This window comes from Neolamprologus brichardi, chromosome 4 (genome assembly GCF_056152115.1).
Source record: "Neolamprologus brichardi isolate AB-2024 chromosome 4, ASM5615211v1, whole genome shotgun sequence".
NCBI lineage: Eukaryota > Metazoa > Chordata > Actinopteri > Cichliformes > Cichlidae > Neolamprologus > Neolamprologus brichardi.
In genome coordinates, this window is record NC_142107.1 from 4,782,455 (window position 1) to 4,803,819 (window position 21,365).

General features: G+C 41.8%; 1 protein-coding gene across 2 annotated transcripts in view; it reads right to left on the reverse strand.

Annotated features, from left to right (window-relative positions):
• Positions 1 to 21,365, reverse strand: part of llgl1 (LLGL scribble cell polarity complex component 1) — a 34,078-nt gene that overhangs the window by 9,255 nt on the left and 3,458 nt on the right. For both annotated transcript variants that reach the window (XM_006798020.3, XM_006798019.3), the window contains exons 2-11: positions 20,414 to 20,511; positions 8,097 to 8,178; positions 7,811 to 7,971; positions 7,508 to 7,654; positions 4,481 to 4,643; positions 4,231 to 4,366; positions 3,411 to 3,465; positions 2,870 to 3,024; positions 2,559 to 2,779; positions 1,840 to 1,907 (exon numbers count right to left, since the gene is read on the reverse strand). In XM_006798020.3, coding sequence (XP_006798083.1) covers positions 1,840 to 1,907; positions 2,559 to 2,779; positions 2,870 to 3,024; positions 3,411 to 3,465; positions 4,231 to 4,366; positions 4,481 to 4,643; positions 7,508 to 7,654; positions 7,811 to 7,971; positions 8,097 to 8,178; positions 20,414 to 20,511 — 1,286 coding nt within the window. The remainder of the gene's footprint in view (positions 1 to 1,839; positions 1,908 to 2,558; positions 2,780 to 2,869; positions 3,025 to 3,410; positions 3,466 to 4,230; positions 4,367 to 4,480; positions 4,644 to 7,507; positions 7,655 to 7,810; positions 7,972 to 8,096; positions 8,179 to 20,413; positions 20,512 to 21,365) is intronic.

Sequence of the window (21,365 nt, forward strand, 5' to 3'; positions counted from 1 at the left end):
TTTGATAGCTTGCTGCAAGACCTCACACCGAGCGCATCTACTGCGGGTGTGGTGCCTGTTATCGGACCCGGAGTTAGCAACATCCCCCAAAAACCCGAAGAGTAGAGTCCTGGCCCCTAGCCCTGCCAGTGTAGCAGAAATGATGATGAATGATGATGGCGGCAGCAGCCGAACAGCTGAACATGAGAGGTTTTTAGACCAATTTTGTGTTCTCCATTCTTTAAGCACCGGTTTGAGCACCGGTTTGAGCACCGTTTAAGCACCGGCACCGTTTTAAAAGTACCGGTTTGGAACCGGTATCGGATAAAACCTAAACGATACCCATCCCTATTTATGACTGAATGGGATCACATGATAATGTGGCGATTGACTGGGAAAAACTGGCATAGAAATGACTACATAAGGTGCCGTGTTCATACAGAGACATTCAAATTATGGGTCAGTCACACTGCAGTAAAAATTAGATGGCAACCTCATTATCACTAGTGAAAAAAAGAAATTAAAAAAATAAGAATCAGTGTCTGCTCAATGACTGAATTTGTTCCACTTTTACTGGCTGGATACATAGTTGCTACTTTTCAGGTTGCCTGCTGTGGCAGTTAAAGCACTCGTGGTCTGACTTGAATCGATTGGAATCACTCTCAGACTGACTGGCAAAACTTTGCAAATAATCACCATCTAATTTATAAATGCAGACAGACTGCCAACACATTGCAATCAGTCAGAGAAAATCCTCCACACATAGTGGTACAGTTGTTGCAGAATAACACAAGCACTCAGCAACTTTTATATAGGAACATAACCAAAATACAACCAGCTGGCAACTGGCTGAGTCGAGTACCCTGCAGCAAAGCAGCGCAGCCCAGACAAGTTGCGCTCATTAATGCAGAATCAAATTGATCGCGACATGTTGGCAATCCTTCCGTGCTTGTAAATTGGCCAGCATTTATTTGATTGCCTTCACCAAACTGTATGAGAGTGACTGCAGTCAGTCCCAGTGTGAGCATGATGGTTTGCAGACACGTTATTTCTCAACGACCTGTGCAACCACGTTGCAATCCAAAAAAGTCACCCAGAGGTTGAGGGTGTTGCAAGCTCAACCTCTGAGTGACCAGCTGGTCACTATGCTAAACAAACTTATAAGTAATAATTTCCTTTTTAATTCTGAATTTTAGGTCGCTATATAAAATGTTTAATAGATACACTAACCAATTTATCCACTACCCACTTCAACAGTTAGTTATACTCTTAGCTAGATATTCAAACCTGTCACTTTCTGACCCTCAAGTTTTTAAAATCATCTAAGTGTTTATCTGCTGCAATCCATTGTTTTTAGTTAACTCATCTTTGGTGATGGAAACAAGTTCCTGTACTTTAAACAATGGAGAGAAACACAAAGGACAAAGAAAGAGAAAAACAAGGATAACATCAGTTTGTTGCTAACAAAACTAACAGCGGCATCAAAATTCTCCTCCTGCTTTCACGCTATTCTCAGTTTTCAAATTGTCTTTAAACCACTTACTTCTATTACATAACTCTTTTTATTGCACTTTAGGTCAATGCAAGCTCTGCCAAGTGTGCGGTTGGCAACACCAACAGTTTCACGGGATTTCCCCTTCACCATTTTTTTTGAATGCAGGATATCCTTTCTTCACGCTGATTTTAGTGACCTAATCTTACTAGAAGGCATCAGATTTACATTGTGGGAAAAAACAAGAGACCTGAATTCACTTGCAGGGTAGACATGTGCAAAGAGTGTGTGTGTGTGTGTGTGTGTGTGTGTGTGTGTGTGTGTGTGTGTGTGTGTGTGTGTGTGTGTGTGTGTGTGTGTGTAAATACCCTGTCAATAGCAGCTCTTGTTGTTTAGGTGGAGGTGCCAGATTTTTCCCCCCACATATCGGCCAGCTCTGTACAAACAAACAAACAATAAATAAATAATCATTCTGAACCAAGCTAGGACTCATCAGTTTTCACATCAACATATTTTCTCATGAACTTGTCTTAAAAGTTAGAGCAGAAAAATGTACCACAGAGATTCACACTCTGATAAAGCGTCTGCCAATCTGATTTGTCCTCACATAGACAAACAAAGAGCCATGATGAAGAGCGTAACAGCTGTGTGTCCGTGTGTGTTGCTAATCTCCCACTGATCGCACAACCGATCTAAGCCACAAAGCTTTTGAAAAGCCTTTAACTGTCTACACCTGCTCTTAAAGCTCACACACTACCAGTGGCTCATGGTTACATTCCTGTTTGTTTCCTCTTCTCATTGCTGGGCTGAGAGCCTGTGACTTATTACTTCCATTTACATGCAAATAGCCTCATCTGATCAACTTACAACTGTTCTTTCATATAGACGCCTTTGAGATTTGAAACAAGCAATTTTAATATAAATCCAAAGAAAACGTCAGCTGATGGGTCAGACTTTGTCTAAGGTGTTTTCAGGTTAAGCCTCTTATGAGGATCTTGGATTTCCTGCGACTGAATATCCCGTACTGCCATGTATAAACCAATTTGCTAAATAATCCTGTCATTCACAGTGCCAATGAGCTCCTTACCCTGTGTGTGTGCTGCCGGCTTTGCTGTGCTTTGCCAGCGTTGACCAGCCTCTCCCAGAGTTTAGGAGGGACGCTGGAGATGTGGCAGGAGCAGGTGATGGCTGACGAGTGAAGAGGAGCAAGATAGGGAGTGGGCATAGAGGGCCATCCGGGGGTCTGGAGGTCAATTACAACCAGTTCTTCTTCTAGTAACACCACTAAAGCAGATGGCTCATCAAACTCTATAAGAAGAAAAGATCACACAGGGGATAAAGGATTGATACTCGTGAAAACGTTACATACACCATCTTTAACACAGGTCAGATTCTGACCTCTCTCTTGCTCCACACTGTGGACGGTGAAGAAATCAATCACTCGAGATGTGAAGTCGAGGGTGACGTGATCTTTGTCCTGTTGGATCGTTAGACAGTGGCGGTCACCATAACTGGCTCTGGGCATCCCTCCACTGTATAAAAGCACTGGAGAACTACAGTGAGAAACACAGATTAGCTACTTTTCTACCTCACAATTTTCTGTCTGGTTTCTATTTTCACTCTGCATCACTGCATTCTTTTACAGTAACTTGCAAACAAAAAGTTAACTTCTCTCTTTATTATGTTTTAATAGTATTTTTCTCACCACAGATAATAGTTACATGTGGTAAATTATACCTTTTAGATGTACAAAACTAGGAAAATAATCAGCAATTGCATAAATATAGGGATGCAAAAGAAAAGACCAATATAATGAAAATGAATCTGAGAAAACAGTCATAAGTGAAAATTCGCCAGTGCTAATTCCTAATGACCTGTTTGATAGAAGGACTCAAACATACTTTAACAGGAAGGTTGCAAAACGAGGTTTAACACTCACCCTGCTTGTGTTGTCCTCCACAGGATTTTGCTGATGGCTTTACAGGGAAATGGACCTGTGATAGACAATCACACAAGAAAGAAGAAAAAGAAGACTATTAAAAGCTACCAGAGATCCTTTTTAGTCCAAGAGAGGGCAAATGAAAGGGGCCGTCTGTTAGACAGCACTCAGGGTACTCCACGGGAATATTAAATAATTTACAGCCAACACAGACAGAAACAGTGTACGCACTAGTAGTGGTCTGTTCTTAACATAGTATCAAATCTTAAGCAGCAAAACCATTACAGAATCCACCACAACTCGAGGAAGCTGTAACACTTTCCAGGAAGGGTTCTTCCGAGTTCATAACTGTAATAGAAGTACGGGTTCAGCATTCACACCCAAAGTAATTTAGTAAAAAAAAAATGCTAAGCATGAAAAGTCTATATGGTTTGTGGCTCTTCATCTATTCTCTTACATGTTTGCAGCGTGGTAGAGAGAATTAACTAAGATGCAGAACAGAGTTTTATCACGTTAGAGCTCATTACTGAACAAAAGTTAAATGCTTTAGAAATGTTTATGATCATGAAAGAAATGTAAAATGACAGGTAAAAAGATTCTGAAAACAATTTGCATGACTGGGAAAAATGCATCTAACACAGCCTCTGTGTGGAGCCACAGCGAGCTCTCAGCTGAAGCACTTATTCTCACCACTGTGGAGTCCACTGTCCGTCACTGGTTCCACTCTGTCCTCCGGACCTGAGAATGTTTCACTCCTACACTTGAAATGCAAATGTGTGGAGTGTGTGACATGTGATGTATGCATGTGTGTATTTCTCACCGTAGGGGATAGTGGAGGACACTGGCTGGTGATTGCAGGTGTTGCCACTGGTAACAGCCCAAACTGAATAGCCTCCATCGTTATGGGAACAGACAAATAAGTTTCCAGAGCGTTCCCATACCAGACTCTCCAGTTGCTGGGGGGAGGGTCATAGACACAAAGACACACGGTCATCACTGCAGGTCATCTAGCTATAACATCACCCTGAAAACTGGGAGCAAGAACAATGAGCACCAACTGTAACAGGTACCTGTTTGCCCAGGAAGAGCTGCTCAGCGTGACGAATGCTCAGATCCCACAGGACCACCAGGCCTCGGCTGTAGCCAATCAGAATCTTCCCTGACTGTTGAGGGTGTTCCTGAAGAGCTTCCACCGGCCCCAGAGATTTCCCACATCTGTAGTCATCTGGCAGACTGGGAAAATGAAAACAAACATTATCCCACATCTGTAGCTTCCCGCTTTACTGTGATCCACAAGGCTGTAAATTACATTTATCTACACATCCTGACGAAGTCAGACATCTGTCTGATGAAACAATTATCCAATGATACGAGAGATACAAGAGGACAGAGTCACCTGGTTCCATGCGAGAGAAATTCTGTGTTTTGGTCACGCTGTACAGACACAGTAAACAGCTGAGTTTGAAAAACAAAACAACAACTACATCCTCAGACTGGTTTAGTGTTTGTTATCATCTGAAATTATGGTGTGTGGAGGGAGAGGGTAAATAATGCAGCACACAAACGGCGCAACAGAGTTTCGGAAACAGTGCAAGGAGATTATACAAAATGTTGAAGTTACTGCTGCAAATACACAAAGCTGTTCTTTGCACCGAAACACCCCAAAGCAAAAGTGCTAAAACATGTATAATCAGCACAGAGCAAAGACCCAAGTTGCTGAAGTTTGAGAACAAGACATTCCTCTGAGCCAGAGCAGGAATGTAGAGCAGGACACACCCTTGAGATGTCAGAGGATTCCCTCAGCGAAGGAAGAAGAAAGGAGACGAAACAGCCAAGACAGAGAGAGAAAATGAAGTGATAAAGAAAGAAAGTACTGCAGCTTTATGGACTTTAATGCATATGAAACACAAGGATCAATGAACAGCAGCGCCAGGTGAAGCGTACACACACACACACACACACACACACGTATATATATAACTTCTGTCTGCTGTTGTAGGCTTCACTGAGGAAGATCCTCTCCGGAAGCACAGCGGCAGAAACATTCCCAACAAAGCATTCCATTGTCTCTGTCGCCCTGTTCATAAGTATTTTTAGGGAATCCAGCATCCTGCCATAGTGTCCTAGAGATAATCCTGTGTACGGGTGTGTGCGTGTGTGTGTGTGTTGAAACACTTCCCCAACCGGAATACTGCGTTTTGGCATTTGGTACAAAGCTTTACTGTCTAACACCTCCCCTCCTTTGCGCACAAACACACTCACACACACACGCACACGCCTGCCTTATCAGGGCCCTCGTTAGGCTTCAGTTCTGCTTACTTCCCTCGACAAGCCTGGTTAATGAGGGGTTTGGCCAAGCAGTCACACAGTCACAGCAGAATGAAAAAGAAACAACAGTAGCACTGATACACAGCCAGTGTGGCAGCACAGCAAAGCTCAAGCACGAACCACAAAGCAGTCTGTGGTATGTAGGGAGGCAAAAAAACATCACGTTTGTTTTCTGTCAGATATCCTACAACATTCTGCATTTCCTTTCTTCTATGATAACAATTGAATTCCTTTACATCCGTGATGATCTGTGTTTGTGCTCCACTCTCACTGTGTTTTGTTCTAGTTCACTGCTGAGCTCTCACATCACTGCACACCACTGCTTGCCACAGTGAGGCTCCACCATCATTAAGGGGGAGGGGGTAAAAACACCTTACAAATAACAGCCCTGAAGTAACATAGCCATCTATCAAGTGTCTGTATATCTAGTTAACACTGCTTTGTTAGCAAGTTCCTTTGCAGCCTTTACAACTGATATCATGGTGCAACCCCCAGTCTGAAACAAGGCGTTTTTAGCTTTTCTTTAAGGCCACCCTTCCTCTAAACCTTTCTAATTCTAATGGTTGGCTGCTATTAGCATAGAGAAGGTTTTCATCAGCAGGTGGTTGGAGCTACTGTGCTCACGGCCACAGCCTGAGAGGACCAATATTAACGTTATCCCCCTCACTCTGATATCTTAGACAAAAGAGAAAAAAAAAAAAAAGAAAAAAAAACACAAAAATGAGGCTCAACTTTGGCCATATTTAATACCACTGTAATAATATTTGTATGGCAGAAAAAGAAGAATTAAAGCTGAAAACCGTCACACATAATTAAAGAAGGTTTTCTAATCTGCACTGGTTTAAAACAAACAAACAAACAAAAAATCCATTATGTGACATTACCTTTGTTCAAATGAACTCTACACACTTGAGGCGAGAGCAAAGAGCGAAACAGAAACTTCCTATGTGAAAACAAAAGCGCTGAAGGGAAAAAACACAAGTACATTTTTAATAAGCTTCACAGAACATGTCTGTCAAAAACTGTGCAAGTGAGTTACCGGAACAAAGCCAAAATTAGGTAATAGGCTGCTTTGTTAGGTCAACTTTACTGTCATGACTGATTTGATCATTTTATTCTGCAAGTAAAAGCAGCGCCTACCTCACCCACCGAAAAGCAGCCATATCTTCATTTTTAGTGCTCCTCACTCACACTACGGTGTGTAATTATTTTTGACTTGTCTTTTTTTTTTTGTTTTTTTTTAAAAAGCTAAATAAATTAATATATAAAACATCTGACAGCGTTTAATGGAGCCTGAACCCAGTGAACCTGCCCTGCCTGCTGCTGCTAGGGTCAGTGGGGATATTTGTATCTGCACGCATGTGTGTGAGCTGCTCAGCTGGAGCTGTGAGTGGAGGAAGCTGAAGTGTTTACAGGAACGCTCACTGTGATGGAGGACGGAGAAGAGTGGAGAACAAGGATGGTGAAGAAAAGTCAATAAAAGATTTAAGCATGTGAAGCTATTTACAAGGATAATTTAATATTCTCTAATAAATATCTGCAATATAAAAAATATAACCCTTCCACATGTGTTGACAGTTAGCCAATATGGCTATGTATTCCTATGTATTCCATTCCAATATCAGCTTAGCTGCTGTATCCACCAGATCCTGTCGTTTAACAGTGTAAGTTAACAAAAAAGATACAGGTTTATTGCTCGATCTGTACTTGGGTTGTCTGTTTGTTCATGTTTTTTTGTATTAATTCCTTCTTTTGTGTAACAATCTCACCTGTGTGTGATCTGATCCTGGAGCAGTGTCTGGTTATCTTTCAGCGAGAGGCTGGGCACCTCAAGGAAGTAGACGCCTCCTCCCTCTGTTCCAACGCAGAGGAGGTCACATGACTTCAGCAAGAGGAGGACAGTCACCCGAGTGGCACTGAGAGAAAGGAAATTAGGAAACTTTATGATACTGAAAATTCTAACAGGCACAACCAACAACAAGTTGGGGTGTGAAAGAAGGTGAGACATGATTACAGACTTGCAAAAGTTCCCAATTTTCATTCAGGTTTCTGTAAAGAGGACTCTTGTGTACCTGCAGCTCTCAATGCCAGGTCTGCCGGGCAGACTGTAGGTGTTCACTTCTTGTAGAGAAACCACGCCCTCTTTCTTAACCCCACCGACCTCTCTCAGGGGTCCGGCCACCAGCTCCCACAGGTGGATTGTGTTGTCATCCAACAGTGACAGCAGACGACCCTTGGGAGAAAAGAATTAATATATGATATGTGCCATGACTCACTGCTGAAACCTTAACTTAATTTTTAATGTTTTGGAGGTTTTTTTTAAACATTTTTAAACATTCAGGAGAAAATTGACCTCACCTGTCCAGGCAGGAAGTGGATTTGTGTGACAGCAGTGGTGTCATTGTGCAGACCTGTGAACTCCACACCAGGCGCCCCATAGCTGCAGGTATCCCGTTAAAGAAATACACAACTTGGCATTCAGACATTTAGACTGTGCAACGGCAAGAGCGGTGGGCTAAAGTTAAGATGTCACGAGCAGCAGGCATACTTACTGTCTAGAGCTACAGACATGTGATAAAAGGAGGGGAAAAAAACAAAGATTGGAAGGAAGGAATCTCTGTTCTTCTGTATAATTTGTGTCCACTACTCCCTTTAAAGAGAAGATTCAGTGCAAATCAATAAATGTTTGGAACAATGGTCCTTCAACCCTCCAGAGACGTGCACTGAGGCTGTTCTGGCTGCACACCTTACGAAGACACTTTATATGTTTTGATTAAAGTTTCCACATTAATCAAAACTGAATGACAAAAACCTCTTTGTCATTCCACGCTTGGCTTTATCCATGTATAATGTTTTTCTTTTAGACCAGGAGAGTCAAACATATTGCCAGAAGGTCCCGGCTGCTCCCTGGTCTTTCAAAAATATGGTCATTTCAAACGGAGGAGGATAAAATTTGAACCTTTAACTGCAATTTCACCAGTCTTACAATCGTCTTGCTGACAAAGACATAACCCATGGTGTGTCATTGCATAAAAGACAAATTGCCATCATTTTATTTTTCGTGTTCAAACTCACAGAAAATCAGAAAAGTACATTTTTTCAGTATCCTGAGATATCACATTATAGAGAAGATGCCTCTGCCTACAGCTGGTGCAGCAAGAAGACATAATATAATTTCTGCAGGCAAAAAACTTACATGAATTATTAGACAGTGAGTGGTCTCAGCAGAGAGACGGGCAAAAGCACATTTTATTTTTTAAGTCAATGGCTAGTTATACACACGAAGAACACTCCTAAAACAAAGCTTGAGAGGTTTAAAAACATAAACCTGGATATATCTGCCTCTCTGTCACATGCCGTGTTTTCCATTTAATGCAGTTACCAACAATCCCTTCCCAAATTAACATTCCTGTTTAAAATACCATTCTTTTACTCCTTCCCATTTCCCTGCACATCAGTATAACACTGTGCACCAAGCGTGGCGCCAACTCTGCCAGGGCAAGCAATTAGACTCCCATCATGGTTTAAAAATATGCATGACTGGTACGGAACACCAGTGCTGTTAAAAGCAGATAACCAAACTGTGGATATTTTTAGTTTTTCAGAAAGGTCACGAGATAGAGGGGACCATAACATAGCCGTCCGTGTCCTCCTGTCTGTTTAGATGCATATGTTCTGTAACAAAATTCAGCGTCCTCAGATACTACAAGACAACGTGAATACACAAAACAAACACGGCGCAAAAAAAAGATGCACGTACACACCAGCAGGCAGAGAGGAGTACCTTAAAGTATCTCACTTTACTTTAAAAACAAACAAACAAACTGTATTTTAAAAGCATAAAAACAAAAACACAAAGAAACCAAACAAACAAAACTAGTGAGTAAGAGGACAGAGTGCTATAATTCTGAGCTGTAAACTAGACGCACACAGTTTAGGTGTAATAGAGGGGAGGAATTAGAACACTATAACAAAGCTCATAGCAATTATCAAAACCAGATGACGCAGATGCCTGAAACCACCACTGTGTATATATATGTATGTCTGAGTGTGTGTGTAATCAGCGGCAATCTCCGCAGTCACCCCTTTGTTAGCCCAGGAAATGAAGCCGAGCTGATAAAATAAAGATTACTCTCAAGATCTGTGACGATAACTGCACTAAATAGGGCTAAATTGTGAGTTAGCGCGCATACACACACCCCCCTCACTAGAAGCTGCACACATATACACACACGCGCGTGCTTGGAAGCAATATCGACACACTTCAGCACACTGCTTACATAAGCCTGTAGGAATGTGGATTAAAAATGCAGAAAAATAAGAGGAAATCTGGGGAGTGCATGTTTGTATTCTACTGTGTGCACAGCGGGTTTTCTACATTCCTGTTTTATCTGAGGAAAAAGAAAAGATCAATATTATAATTACATTAATTTATACGTTTTTTCCCCTCACTTCCTATTCCCAGGACTCCAAATCCCCATAGTCAGGAATTTGTTAAGAAAGTCCCAGATATTCAATCATCATCATTCTCACTGCTTTACTGCTCTACTGTCAGACGAGGGGGTGCAAAAAACAAACAAACAAACAAAATCCTCCTACAGCTTTCATAACTGTAAGTTCCATCCTCTTGTTTATGGAAGCAGTCTTCTTCCATCAGGAAGAACTTAAATCCCCCTTTTTCATTCCCTCACGACGCCGATCCCCTGCAGGCCAAGCTGGGTGTTATACTGGCATTCCTGAGTGCTGTCACTTCCTGTCCCTGTGTTTTTTACACGGCAGTAACAAGTCTCAGACAGCTGGAGGTGGAGGTGTGAGGAGGGCTTTTATTTGTGGGTCATGAACTGCCAGTGCAGATTTTTTTTTTTTTTTAAAGCCAAAGCTGTGAGTCAATTTGTGCGAGGCACAACAGCATGTGTGCTAAAATATTAAAAGGACTGAATTGCTGCATTACAACATCTGTGTTAAAAGCAGATTCAATGAGCAGAGTAGGCATCACAATCTAAAGAGGAGCAATAATGGCAAAAAGGTACAGAACCGTATTACTGCCAACGGGGAGAGGAAAAGAAATAATAACTTGAAATTTAAAGTTAGCTCTCCCAATCAGGAAGGTCTATGAAGATATGTCATCTCCTTGTCATCTGGAAGCAGGTAACAAGGAGGTGGCTGACAGTATTCGCTGCCCAACAGTTTGACATGAACACACTCATCCTGGTCTTTGTTCACGTTCACTGGTAGCTCTCTGATGCTTTTGAGTGTGCATGCATCTGCTCAATCTGCTTTCCTTCGTGAAGCTTCCGGATTGAATTTTGTGTTAGCTCTGTCAATCTTACCAACTTAAACTTTTGAGATACCCAAATTTTAAGTTATGGATGGCATTTTGTTCCCCTCCAGCGGCAGAAATAAGCTTCCACAGAAAGGTAAGAGTTAAATTACCGAGAAACAAATTAAAAAGTGCTCTGTTGTAACTTAAAGGTAAAAGTGAAAAAGCCGACAGGAGAATAAGTGAACGGAGAAAAATCACAGCTGTGTGGGAAAGATGAGAAGGACTGAAAAACAGACGGACAGCGGCGGTTTGTGCATATATTCCAGCTATGTCATGGTGACCACAGCTCATTCATCACAAATCTCGCCGCTCCCACACATTTAGGTTGGCTACGCAAAAATGAGTGCAAAGAAAGCTGTCAGCACATTGAGGGGGAAAAAAAAAAAAGAAGACCACTAATGAATATTTAGGAATCTGTCAGAGACTTGACTTTTGGCTGGTCTGTAGCAGCTCAGACAGAAACCAGCCCACCACCACATAACCAGGAATGAAAACGTTTATCAATCAGGAGCTGTTAGAAAAATTAATAAGTAAAAATGTGTACACACACACACACACACTTCCTGCTCCTTGTGTGTCAGCAGACAGCTGGTAGAGGGATTCCCAGGGATGACGTTACCCTGTTGCATTGACCTCATTAAAAGTTTATGTGCATGTCTGAATTAAGCTCCTTCCCCCAAGAGGTCTGCCCAAAAGCTGTGGGGTCATAATAAGTGAGTAAATGTGTCACCCTTCCTGCCTCTACAACTATGTGCCTGTGCTCACAGCTTTGTCATCTTCATTCCAGTAAACTCTGATTAATGACGAAACTTAAAATAAACATTAAGAAGTTTTACCATAAGAGTCTACAGGCAGGGTGGCACCTCTGAGTACTAGCCAAAAGCTAACAGGCTCACAATTTCTGATGTCTAGCAGGTATAATGTTCACCATGATCATGGTCTTACTTTAGCCTGTTAACATGCAAATGTTTGTCAAGAAGCACAAACCACAAGTGTGACTAAGGCTGATGGGAATGTCATTAGATTATTATTCAGAAGGGCTGGACCATTAAAATGTTGAGAAATCGCACTAAAAAACACAAAGCACTGAGGGTAAAAACAAAAAAACAGGTGAGCTGAAAAGAAAATATTAAAAACCTACATATATTATTGATTTCAATAAAAGGTTCTTTAAAATGTGTTTGAATTCAATTTCCCCATCAACTCTAGTCCTGCTCCCTTCAGAAGCATCAGGTAATTTGATATCCAATACCTTCATTTCCAGCAAGACAAAAGATAAAGCAATGTCAACAGGAATAAAGTGATCAGAGGGGAACTGATTAAACATTTATAGGAATCACACACACACGGCTCACTAGATATCCCTGGAGCTGCAGTGTTGATCCTCAAATGGTTTTGTATTCTGGGAAGTACAAATGTGCTCAACAGATCGAAGACATGGCAATCTACCCATTATACACACATTTTATTTTTATATCTATGACTTGATATTGTTGCTGATACACAAATAAGTAGGATTGTAATAAAATATGTAAGGATTTATCCTCTGGGGACCAGGAACATGTGCTGTAAAAGGTAATTTGGAAAGTGCTTCCTTTATCATGTACAGAATACCCTTCTGAGGCTCAGCTCTTTACCTCATGAAAGCTCTTTTTTGAACTGAGCAGCATCAGAAGTTGGTGAGGGTGGTCTCTGCTTATGGAGGTACCCTTGGAAAACCTGAACCATGTCTTTATATATATCTATTACTGAGGTGTCAAAGCTTGTCATTAAGAGTACTGGGGGAGGACATCAAACGGCATATTTATGGAGGAAAGAGTTAAACTATGTGCCTACCAAACGCAGGATAACGTAAAGAGGAACGCCTGCAAAGTCTCAGGGTGCCTCACCAGATAAGGCAGAAGTTTCATTGACAGTTCGAACACACACAAGGCTCTAACAGCAAAAACTAAAAGGCAGTCAGACTTTAATACTCGTAAACAGAATGAAACGCTGACTAAAAGCAGAAACTTAAAGTCCTCCTCCATCCAGTCTGGAAAAAGAGTATAAACAGACACTCCAGCTGTGTAAAACCACTCCAGCTGTGTAAAACCACTCCTAAACAGCATGCCAAGGGTTTAGAGAAAATTTTAAATAAAAAAAGAACGACACCTGTTGAATGACAGACTGGTTGAACTGATCTATATGTTCTGTTTGTAGCATGCAAAGGTTTGCTTCACTGCTCACCAGAGGACAGAAAAGCACACAATGGAGGCCTACAGTAACTGAAAATCACTGAATCACTGTCTCGTCCTCACACACGCATGCGCACACGCACGCACACACACACACACACACGCACGCACGCACGCACAATTGCCCGCTGATGCAGAGAGAGTGCGTTAGCAAGGATAAAGCGATTTCACGGTCTGAATACAGACAAACAGAAGGCATTGTCTTCCATGTGGACACACAGGCAGCAGCAAACACACACCCACACCCACCCACCCACCCATCAACAGTGACAGAAGATATGTTCTTACTTCCTGCCTGAACCCATCACTAGACCTAAAGATGAAGTACAAATTAATCACACACAGAAAGAGAATGAAGGCCCTAAAACGGTTTAAAAAATATATTCCTAAAAGGTTCAGACTTTCAGGGAAGTTGAACTGATGAAAGACATCATTTATGTGCATTTTCTAACTCCTTCACCTCCCTACATGCATAGCAACACATGCACAAACTCTTCAGACGTCTGGCAAAAAGTCTACAACAAGACAAGCCAAACAACTCCACCCACCCACTAGAGAAACAATCTTGTCTCATTTGCATCCTTTCCCTCTGCTAGTACCTCTCCACCTCCCACACTCCCCTTTCTGTGCAGCCCCCTCAGTGCACGTTCTGTCACACCGAGGCAGTCAAACCTGAAGGAGTGGATGTACATGTACATTGGAGAATCACTACAAAACAGTACACTGTTTATTTTAACGCTGCAAACATTAATGGTCCCAAGAAGCTGAACAAGATAACATCATTAGCAGAAACAAACAGCACAAGTCCAGCAATTCGAGTAGAGTATTTCTACCTAAGCCACGTCTAGCTAGAGAAAACCCTCTACTAAAAGTAACATCAAAGAGAAATAGAAATGGATGTTATTTATATGTACAACATATTGAGGGTTTTTGTTTAGCAACAATCCCACCACCACCTTTAAAAAGAACGCAAGTTTAAGGCAAAAGCCAACAAGATACATTAGCAAAGCTAACGTACAGAAAACCTAAAATAAACTTAACTAAAAATTGTACAATTCCTGATGTTTAGGTGATGCAGGTCACCAGGTTTGCAGCACACTGACTGAAACTTTACACTACTCTGTTGTAAATAACACCTGATTTCGGACATAGTGACTATGGGCATGTTAATGTTGTCATTAGTCTTTTTTCTTTTTTTTTTTGCTGAAATTACAGCCTCAAACTCAGAAGCATAGCTGCCGATTAATTCACAAAAAAAGAAAAAAGAAAAAAGGAAATTTAAAAAAATTAATAAAAATTGTGCTTTGAGTGTTACTTATGTAAAGATGTAAACATAGCTTTAACAGGTTTATTATCTGCAATGCCAGAGACAGTAACACTGGGAGGTAATGGCTAACAAATACAACTCAAAGTAAAGCTACCAAGTAGCTAATGCTGCCATAATGCTCTCTTTAATTCAGTCACCTTACCCTGCTCATTCAGCAAATCAGACAACTTTGATTTGTCAGTTCAGATAAATGTTTTCTTTTTCATGCCTCAACTCTCTTATTATACAACCCATCCAATCTGCTCTACTTGGTAAGCCCGCACAGTCTTTATCCCCGCAGACAGACTCCTGCAACTTGTTGCCAACTGGGCGAGCGAGTGTGTGCACATTAATTCATGTGTGTGGGTGTAAAAGGGGTGAGGAGGCAGGCAGGGACTAAAAGCAGAGAATGAGGCGTGAGGAGGGTGAAGGCAGAGAGAGCAGAAGGGGTGGGGTTAAAAGGTCCTGAGATTCTTCAGGAATATCAATGAGGAGCTAGGAATAGTCGGGAAACCAAGTGACACAGAAAGTGAAAAAGAAAAAAGAAAGACAAAAGTATGATAGGAGGAGGGAGAAACTAAAAATATTGTAGAGAGAAAAGTACTTTATAAGACATCCGTATAAGCAAGCGGAGAGTAGGCCGTGTGTGGGTGATTGGGGGAGGAGAAGGTAGGAGGTAAAGGATAGGAGGAGTGTTCCAGATTAAATCAAAGTCTAACTTGATCTCAACTATACCAATGAATACTTGCATTGATTTGTTCAACACAAACAAAAATAATGCAGCTTACATAAAATGGTATACCCTCTCTGCATACTCCCCTGCAACACAGACCACACAGTTGTGCATGAAAACACAAATGCATATAACTTGATCAAAAGCTGGAGACTGATGACGGGGAAATGGCAGGAGAAGCTGAAGCTGTACTACAATTAGAAGGCAAACTGATGGCACCAACAAGCACAAAGGAAATGCACCGTTTTCACCGCCAACTACACAGACATCAGCACTCGCATTAAACTAAAACAGCTGTCAAAATAAAATCAAGTCATCATGAGAAGAAATTAAGAAAACAGGGATTCATTTTTTTTTTTTTTTAAATCCAGTCATACATTTTAGTGCTTGGCGTCAGTGTGACATTGCAACAGTGCATGACTCATGGTGTTAAAGACAGATTTCTCTTGAATTCCCGAAAAAAGAAAAAAAAAAAATCAGTGAACAACCCTGTGGTCTAAACTAAGCTGGACTATGGTGACTTCAGTACAGATAAAAATACTGAACAAAGACGCAAATATAAAGTGTCAGATAGGAACTGAGGAATCAGAACAACAACAGGCAATTGACCAGCAGGATGTCAGCGAGACAGACGTAGAGCCATCAGCTGGAGCACACTCACAAACACACAGATCAAAGCTTTGCTGCCCGAGTGTGTAAATATTAGCTCGTCCTGGCTGCTGGATGGCCGGTCCTTTTGATTAATGGTCAGAGTGTCTGTGCGACTGAGCACGTACCACATTGTCTAGAAGTAATCAGAGCCCCGACTTGTCATTCTGAAATAAATGTGTTCATCGCAAAGAGGTTCTGTAATACTGTAGGCAGCATTTTCTGACCTTTTTACCCTTAACCGATGCATTTCTTACCACCAAACTCTAATGTCTGATGTGCTTAGCTGCAGACTTTTAAACCCCTCCAGTGTGCAAGTACTTCTCATCCCAGGCAACTGCAATGGTCGTCTTGGAAACCATTTCAAAAGCGCCCTTTATTAAGACTCGACTCAGCAACAAAGCTCTTACTCACGATCTGCACACACGCACACACACAATGAGGGAGGGTTAACCCAGGGCAACGCAACATGCATTCCATGACAGGAGACAGACTCCTAAGTCGCCCCACCACCCCCACAGATGATAGGGAAAAAAACCAACAAAAAAAACCCCTCTACACTACATTGTCCCCTTCCCTCTGCTGAGCCCCAGTCTGTGGTCGAAGCAGAAACTCTCAGGGTGTAATATGACCCTGCCTTTATAAACACAGAGAACGAGAGAAGGAGAAAAGGAGAGGGAGCAAGTGAGAAACTTGAACGAGAGGCTGAATGTGAACAAGAGGAGAGGAGGAGACGTAGTGCCAGGACGGAGAGCATGAGTTCAAATGAAACGAGTACCTCAAATTTAGCAGTTTTCTACTCTTCTTTTGTGAATACTCTCTAGTCCTACTACTCAGCACGCTCTCCGCACAGTTCAGGCATCAGCGTCAGAAAGCAGGACTCCACATCTGGCTCTACAGGGCTGTGAATGTGTACTACAGTACAGGTATGCTGGCAACCACTTCTAGGTCAAACCAAAGTCAGTGAGCCTGTCAGATTAACAAGGAATGTGGACACACACTCACATACACAAACCTGAAACTCATTCTCACTGCTTGTCTGTCTAGTTTACCCCCAACCTTGAATTCGGAAGTGGAATAAAACTGTGTTGCTTTCTTCAAGTTTATTATTTGTTGTATATCACTGTAAAGGTTAAAACAAACAAGTAGTAGGCTTTGAGAGATTAAAGGGAAATTCCAATGAATTTCCCACTAAAGTGGCTGTTGTGGCTCAACGTGTCATGCTGTCTGTAGTGACAGACAGCATGACACGTCTACAGAGATTTGGGGAAATGAAGAGTTTCTGGGGAAACCCATAAGATGACCTTAACACCAGTGTATTCATTAGTAAACAGCAGTTAGTTTCACTCATAATTCTCTGAAGAAACCAGATCTCAGACACGCAGTTAAAATCAAACAGAAAACAAGATGCAGGTGACCGGAAGCTGAGACTCAAAGACAACAGGACACTCATGAAAAACAACAAACCTAAGGAAACTGGTGCTGCTGCTCTCACATTGTTCTCATTGATACCAAATGTGGTGGATCTACAGATAGGAACACCACCAGATGGAAATCTACAAATAATTAACCTGCCACTTTGTTAAAAAATACCAGCTGGACATGGTGTTTCACCTCCACACACAAAAAAAAAGCTCCTGCTCAGCTTCTCACGGTCTAAATAAAAGCATTTACAACTAAACCTACACTATTAAAACACCACGCTTAAATTCAGCGAGCTCTTAAGAACCACCCATTCTTTCACAAATGTTTGTAAAGCCAGACTGCATGACTTGGGTGACTGAATTTATACACCTGTGGCAATGAAACTGAAAACACCTGAATTCAAAGACTGAGGTGTGGCCCAATACTTTTGTCCTTGTAGTGTATGGTTTGGCTCTTTTTTTCCTCTTGCTTGAATGGAAAGCAGTGATTAGCCAGCGGGTTGGCCAAGTTTTCTGTGACCCCTCTTTTCTAAGAATCACAGCTGCCACATTACTGTAACTCCATCAGGTTAATATAACAACCCTTAATCAGTGAAAATCATTAGCTGCAGCTCTTTGTGACAGACATTCTTCCAAGGAAAAAAAAAAAAACCATCTCACTGCTATCAAGAGTTTAGTTTTATTACATTTAGGAGAACTCTTAGATTTGGGCACCATAAAACTTTTTTTAAACAACTTACAACTTTAGCTCAGGGGTCTGCAATTAATTCGCTCAAGGGGCCACACGAGAAACTGGGATGTTGTAGAGGACTGCACCAAAAAGCTGACCTCAATATTAATTTTATCTCCTTATTAGTTTATTGGTCCAGCCCTCTAAAACAGTGTCTCGTGTAACTACCTGGGAAAGTTAACCAGCTTTAGGTGGTCCTGAGCCACAGGCTCAAGTTCTAATGCAATGTAGGAAAATGTTCTCCAGCAGCTGGAATCTTGTTAAAAGGCAGGGTGATGGCGGGTTAGTTTTGCTAGATACAGACATTTAGCCGTGGAGTGGAGTTATTTTTGCCTCCCCCCACTGTCTGTTTCACACTCCCTTGTCTTCACTGCTGCCGTTTATCTCCATCTCACCATTCCCCCCTCGATCCATCCCTCTCTGCAGTGCAAGTGCCTGGTACCACCAGTCTCTCTCCCTCTCCTCCCATCTGAATGTGAAAGAGTCGATTCTCCAGCATAATGCACACACAGCCAGCAGCCTCGCTTCACACACACACACACACATCCATGCAGTTACTATAATCTGTGCAGAAACACCTTTAATGCAAGTTTTAACATATCCCAGCGTTTTGTTTTCAACCTAAGGTCTTACTCTGGTGAAGTTCACCTGTCTGATCGATGAAAGGGAGGAAAGCCCAACTCTGGGCAATCCTGAATACAACACCACAGCAGCAGACTGCTACTCACTCTAGAAGCTGCGGCGTAAATACGGCAGAGTTGAATGCCACAGAGATAACAGACATCAACAACACGTCACGGAGCTGCTGGTGTGGATGAAGCACTAGCCTCAGAGCTGCTGGAATTTCTGACACAACCGACACACTGAGCCAGATTATGGCTTTGTCATAATGCATATCATGAGCCAAACCCGATACAGATTCCCAGCACAGCTTCACTCGGCTCATCCGGCATTACTCAAACAGAGTGAACGTCGCACTGCCACTCCCTGGGTCGGGGGGTTAAGATTCCCCCACTGACCGCACACCAAGAAATGCATTTAAGGTATTCTAAGCCTCTGAGGATGAAATCCTCTTCAACGCCAGCATCTAAATTCTGTTGCAACAAAGATGATGTTGTTTATCAGTTTTTCTTTTCCAGGCTTGGCATCATTCTCATACTTCTGGTTGACCATCCTTTTGGCTGTGATGACATTTTTCGCCAGAAATTTACTTGGGGATGCAAGTACACGTGACCAGATGATGCTACTGATGGTAAATAAACCCCCCCATTTCAATCATATCTTCTAACCCACTTGTCAGAATGTGAGTGCAAGTAAAATGTCAGTTATTTAGAGAAATAATTATAGTCAAATTGAGGGTTTCTTCACAACCTCTCTGGTCACAGACTGCGTCACATGGTAGGCTTCTTTCTAGAAACACAGTTGGCGTGGTAAAAATATGTGACTAATGTCACAACTTTCAAAAAAAAACAAAAACAAAAACATGGAACATGAAAATCTAGAGACACACTGGTCCACCCACCCACCCACACACACTTCTACCAAACTGATGTTATATAAACAGCTCTTCTGCAAATCCTGACTGATCAGACATTCCTCAACATTAAAAAAAAAAAGCCAAAAAGTGGAGCTTGAGAAAGACAGACCATAACATATAGTTCTATTGAAAAGCAATGATGAGTATGATCACTGTAGACCTGGTGTAATAACAGCAGCTGAAGGAATGACTAGCTGTCATCCTACAACATGTGCATTTTCACTAAAGAGCATGAAAAAAAAAAGACACATCCATGAAACACTTCTGCCACAAACCCACAGCTAAAGCAAAACGGTATCTGCACTGCAGCGAGATAAGCAGAGCAGCACTTCAAAAGATGTAAACTGACAGCAGTGAAAGAGAAACAGTCTCTGTAATCTTATCCGAGGTACTCCTAGATCTTTTCCTGTCCCCAAAATCTTTATCAGCTTCATGACAAAACCTAAAATATGATAAATTATAATTTGTTTGACACAAACACAAGTCAGTCACTTCAGCTTTGTGTTAGCTCACTTGTAGTATGCATGCCTTGACTAATACAGCATGACCACTTTGAGACTTGGAGTGCAATATGATCTGTTAATCTAGTCTAATGCGATGTATTCATTTAAAAAGTGTGATGCTGTTGTGAGATTTCTTCATTTCTTGCCCTTCTGAGGTTTCTTATTTGAAAATGTCAACCCTTACCAAGCCCCCAAAGCAACTTCTGCAGATGCATGAGCTCACTGACAGAAGGATACATTTTGATGGCTCCTGACTTTGTCCCGATGGCCATGAGCTGCAACTTGGGGTCAAAGGCCAAAGCACTGGGCTGATGGGGGAACCCATGCTCCACAGTCTGTGAGAGAAAGCCAGGCAGAGAAAGGGTAGAGAAGACAAACTGATGAGACAGATTTATCAAATGCCACAAGAAATACAACAACAAGTACACTTGCATTTATTTTTCCAGACTTTCCTCCATAAATGCACCCAGTTCTGTCTGAGAGTTTGCGTGTCGTTTTCTGCTCGTCAGACTCGCTGAATATAGTCAGCGAGGCGTCTAAAAGGGAGGACTCCCTTAATAAAGTTACAGGAAAGTAGTTTAAAAAGTACTGATGGCAGCAGCATTGCTTTATTGTAATGCGCTGTAGACCTTGTTAAATTGGGTTGAAATAAAATCTCAGCTTTTTTCTCTCCCAGCCCATGTCAGGAGATGGCGAGACAGCTGGAGAAGTGTTTATGTCAACAAAGAAAACGGGACCAGAAACCAGTAGAGAGACACTTAAAACTGGTTTTAAAACAGGTTGTGGAGGTCTTCGAGGTTTCGGCATGGCTAACTGAAAAAACTGAGCCTGGCTGTTTGCTTGAACTCAGACATAACGTAAAACATTAACTCCTCCTGTCTTTAAAGTGCCGGTGCAGTGCGATCTGTCTCTATCACACAAACACAGTCACATCAAAGCAACCCTCCTGAAGAGAGACAACGTCTGTGACAGTCTGGCAGCTGCTGCCAAACATTACAAAAGTAAGTGTGTGTGTGTGTGTGTGTGTGTGTGTGTGTTACAGCAAAACAAACAGTCCATGGACTTTCATCAGAGATTCAGACAAAGAATCATCATTCGGCTAACATGAACATAAGCTGTTTAAGTGTCTCCCCACCTAAAAACTGTGAGGTCTGTAAGTATTTGAACAAAGACAAAATTTTTGCAGCTT